The following is a 3,861-nucleotide window of genomic DNA, read 5'->3' on the forward strand; positions in this document are numbered from 1 at the left end:
ACAGTCACGGTCACACACTGCATGTGGTTTTAAAAGCAACATGTCTGTTCACCACAACAATGGAGATGTGTAATATTAGTGCAGCTACGGTTTGTTCTTGAACATCAGTTCTGTTTTCTACTTTGATCACTTAGACCAATTGGCTTCAGTTGAGGTATTATTTCAGCTTTTCTAATGCTAATCAGCTGCTCCTGTTTGTAAACCCGCTTGTTCCCATGATTACGCATCTTAACTCATCATCATTATTCATCTATGTATTACTTTTATGTATTAGTCATCTATTTGTTGTAATCATCTATCCTTGCAGTTGTTTATTACACAAAATAAATTATATTATCACACTTCTGGCCACATAGCGCTGATATTCACTGCACATGCCCATATTAACCTTAACCAGAGGGTTTAAAAAACAAACCAGTGTTTACATACCATATCTGCTTCTGCCGTGGCCTGGTGGACAAGAAATTGGTTAAGGGTTCCCCGAGCTTTAGTGGAAAAACTGAGTAAGTATACCCTGAGTTAACGAAAACTCTGGGTCTTCGGTTTCACAAAGCGAGTTCAGCTGCAGCCTGACTGAGTCACTATGACGACACACGCCGTGAAGCTAACCTGCCCCCTAGCAGGTTTACTACAACTAACCCTGACTGTCTCCGCCCCTTTGTCGGAAACCTGACAGTAGGAAGTGTCAGACATGGCGTGCTCCTTCCTTGAAGAGCCGGTAGATATCGAAGCCCAAATTCTCCGCAGAGCTCTCCGCCGGGAGAGAGTGATTCGAGCGCGTCTGGACATTTTATCATTACCTGATGAGTTTCTGTGCGAACGTTACCGTTTCTCAGCACAATCTATAAGTTATTTGGATAACATCCTCAGGCCATATATTACGCATGTGACACATCGCGGACATCCTCTCAGTTCTGTACATATTATTTGTACCGCACTCCGTTACTTTGCAAACGGGAGCTTCCTGTACAATATCGGTGACGCTGAGCACGTTTCTAAGGCTACCGTCTGTCGGGCAGTCAGGAATGTCACAGTAGCACTGAAACGTCTCCTGCACGCGTTTGTGGTGTTCCCCGGTCACAGACCCACAAGATTCATCAAAGAGGGATTCCACAAAATTGCAGGTATCAGGAGGACCTAAACGTAATGTATGATGTGGTGATACGTGAACTACTACTTATATGGTACATAAATTTACAGGGTTCCCAGGCGTGATTGGCTGTATAGATGGCACCCACATCCCAATCATTGCACCCTCAGCAAATGAAGGAGACTTTGTGAACAGGAAGTCCTTCCACAGCATCAATGTACAGGTACATAATTCCCTGTAGCATTTCACACCAACAAGTGATGGCATCATGGTAATGGATGCTAATATGTGTTCTCTGCACTGTGTAGATCATATGTGATGCTGCCAACATCATCACAAATGTGGAAGCCAAGTGGCCAGGCTCTGTCCATGACTCACGGATCTTCCGGGAATGTACACTGAGCAACAGATTTGGACATGGTGGGTCGAAGTAACTGTGAAATATACAGAGACCAATTGCCACAGGGACGTTTGCACTGACATGTATTCTTCTGTCCTAGGAGAGTTCACTGGCCACCTGCTCGGTGATAGGGGGTACCCATGTCTACCCTATTTGCTCACCCCTTACCCTGACCCTGAACCGGGCCCACAGCAGCGTTATAATCTGGCCCATTGCAGGACACGGGCCAGAGTTGAGATGACCATCGGAATGCTCAAGGCCCGGTTCCAGTGCCTTCGTGGACTCAGAGTCACCCCAGAAAGGGCATGTGACATCATTGTGGCATGTGTGATCCTACACAACATTGCCACGATCAGAGGTGAACAGTGTCCAGCTGAACCAGACGACAGCAGTGATCCACATGATGAACATCCTGACCCACCCACGAACGTACAGGATGGGAGAGCAGTCAGAGACACCATATGCCACAACCATTTCCTGTGACCCGGCAACCCAACATGTCACAAGACAAATACACAGATACTGTGGTCAACTTGCTTTATTGCTCACCCTGTATGTCCTGTGCACAATGAATAAATGCGAATATTAGTATGTTGTACAAACACTGACATGATTCGTCCATCTATGATCACTCCACCCACCCTTAACTGTTGTTCCAGCAGTACAATCTCCAGCTTCGACTTCTGGATCTGCAGCTGGAGGTGCACCATTTCCATATCACATTTCCTTATCTTCCTGGCCAGATATGTTCTATACAGCTGCTTCACAGGGAGCTATTGCAACAAAGGACATAGCATTGGCATCCATAGTACATGCCTACTTAGGTTGGTTGTGAATGTGTGCTGGACAACCCACTGAGGAAAGGTTCGTTGTAGGAGTGGCTGGACCCTCTTCCCCCTCATTTGCAGCATCACCCTGCCGGGGACATAGTAGGTCCATGGTGTCATCATAGTGCCACATTGTAGTCAGTTGTTATATTTTCCACTGTACACTGTATACCTCATAGTGTGGCTCTGATGCGGCCTCCTCTGTAGCAGCTGTCACTGTGTCGTCATCATATGCCTGTGGTGGGGACATTTAACAACATTGCTGTTCCACTGTTGACACATGTAGTCTGTGGAGTATTACGAGTACTCACAACTGCATGTCGGTCTGGCTCAACAGGGGGCTGCACCAGATGCAGTACACCATCACCGTCAACTGGGGGAATATGGGGTTCATACAGGTCACTCATGACTTATGTGGGCGCAAATGGCAATTACCAGACATACCAATCACCATACACCTCATTGTCAGTATGCTCTCAGAGACAACCGACACTGAGGGGGGGCAAGATCAGTAGGTGTCAGGGTGGAAACGCCTTTATGAGCTCTATGTTGCATTGAGGTATATGTTCATATGTTACACTCATTGGGGAGGGTACGGAATGTACTACTCGCTCTGTCTCTTGGAACAGGGAGCTCACCCTGTGGGGGGTTAACACACACACACGTATGCAAAATTGACGGACACCGCTATGCACATAATAGAGACGTACCACTGCAGCTCGGTGTGTGTGGGTCTCTCCCTGGGCCCTCACCCGTGCAGCACGTTGACAGTTTCCAAGTGTCTCAGTGTTGTCTATTCACCTAACTGTTTGATGACTGTCATTCTCTGTCAGTAGGACAGTAACTGCACTACGACATAGTTCATATTGGTCAAGGTGACTGTGCAGAATGGATGTATGCACGCCATGTATTGTTTTGGATTTACCCCTTATGTAGGCACTTGTGTCTTGTGGGTTTGTTGCCACAGAGGATGTCCCCGCAGAGATGCCTTCAGCCACAGGGCGCCCACTGTTTTGGCTGAGGGCCAACTGCTCAGCCTCTGTGAGTGGTGGTGGTGGAGGACCCCCACCTGTTTTCCGGGCCTCCGCTTTTTTTCTGTTGGCTGTGACAGCACACATTTGAGCATACAGAGTAGGCAAATATGTACTTGTGATGTGCTCAGATAGTTTCAATAAGTGCTCACAGAGGGGAAATTACTGTGGCCTCTAACTGCAATTGATTTACATAGGACACACAGACACTATGGCTCATAATACAATTACACCTTACCTGTTTGGACTATGTTCTTATATTTCATTTTTACTTGCTGCCAGGTACGTTTGGGGCCTGTTGGGTTGCACCTGCGCTCACATCACATCACATATTAATATGTAGAAAAGGACAAATGGGGTAACATATAATGAAATAACGTGTTAAATGGGTGGGAATCCCTAGATCAATGTTTAAATTGTCACTCACGCATTGACTCTGTCGGCTATGTTTTGCCATGCATGCTCCCTTTCCTTTGCAGCTGCGGCTGTGTTGCTTTTTTTCTGCATGATGTG

General features: G+C 46.7%; 2 protein-coding genes across 3 annotated transcripts; one reads left to right on the plus strand and one right to left on the minus strand.

Annotated features, from left to right (window-relative positions):
* Nucleotides 1-529: 529 nt before the first annotated feature.
* Nucleotides 530-1,973, plus strand: LOC121811821 (putative nuclease HARBI1). The gene is made up of 4 exons (XM_042213864.1): nucleotides 530-1,124; nucleotides 1,201-1,313; nucleotides 1,399-1,510; nucleotides 1,591-1,973. The coding sequence occupies exons 1-4, from the start codon at nucleotides 692-694 to the stop codon at nucleotides 1,971-1,973; spliced, it is 1,041 nt and encodes a 346-aa protein (XP_042069798.1). The 5' UTR covers nucleotides 530-691.
* A 41-nt stretch (nucleotides 1,974-2,014) lies between these two features.
* Nucleotides 2,015-3,435, minus strand: LOC121812249. Of its 2 annotated transcripts, XM_042213866.1 has the most exons (6): nucleotides 3,243-3,435; nucleotides 2,629-2,690; nucleotides 2,490-2,552; nucleotides 2,346-2,405; nucleotides 2,132-2,263; nucleotides 2,015-2,049 (listed from the first exon to the last, which is right to left on the minus strand). In XM_042213866.1, exons 1-6 carry the CDS (start codon nucleotides 3,433-3,435, stop codon nucleotides 2,029-2,031), a joined length of 531 nt encoding a protein of 176 aa, XP_042069800.1. In that variant the 3' UTR covers nucleotides 2,015-2,028. The 2 variants fall into 2 exon arrangements, with proteins under 2 accessions (XP_042069800.1, XP_042069799.1); XM_042213865.1 differs by having other exon boundaries at nucleotides 2,036-2,263.
* Nucleotides 3,436-3,861: the final 426 nt, after the last annotated feature.

Source organism: Haplochromis burtoni, unplaced genomic scaffold, assembly GCF_018398535.1.
Source record: "Haplochromis burtoni strain Fernald_Lab_line unplaced genomic scaffold, NCSU_Asbu1 Contig_490, whole genome shotgun sequence".
NCBI classification, from domain to species: domain Eukaryota; kingdom Metazoa; phylum Chordata; class Actinopteri; order Cichliformes; family Cichlidae; genus Haplochromis; species Haplochromis burtoni.

Excerpts from the sequence above, each read along its gene's own strand:
- LOC121811821 (XM_042213864.1), top strand. The coding sequence starts at position 692 with ATGGCGTGCTCCTTCCTTGAAGAGCCGGTAGATATCGAAGCCCAAATT. Across the intron at positions 1,125-1,200 it reads GGGATTCCACAAAATTGCAG|GGTTCCCAGGCGTGATTGGC; the intron begins GTATCAGGAGGA and ends ATAAATTTACAG. Across the intron at positions 1,511-1,590 it reads GAGCAACAGATTTGGACATG|GAGAGTTCACTGGCCACCTG; the intron begins GTGGGTCGAAGT and ends CTTCTGTCCTAG.
- LOC121812249 (XM_042213865.1), bottom strand. The coding sequence starts at position 3,435 with ATGTGTGCTGTCACAGCCAACAGAAAAAAAGCGGAGGCCCGGAAAACA. Across the intron at positions 2,691-3,242 it reads CACAAGTGCCTACATAAGGG|TTGACGGTGATGGTGTACTG; the intron begins GTAAATCCAAAA and ends ATATTCCCCCAG. Across the intron at positions 2,406-2,489 it reads CATCAGAGCCACACTATGAG|GGTGATGCTGCAAATGAGGG; the intron begins GTATACAGTGTA and ends TGTCCCCGGCAG.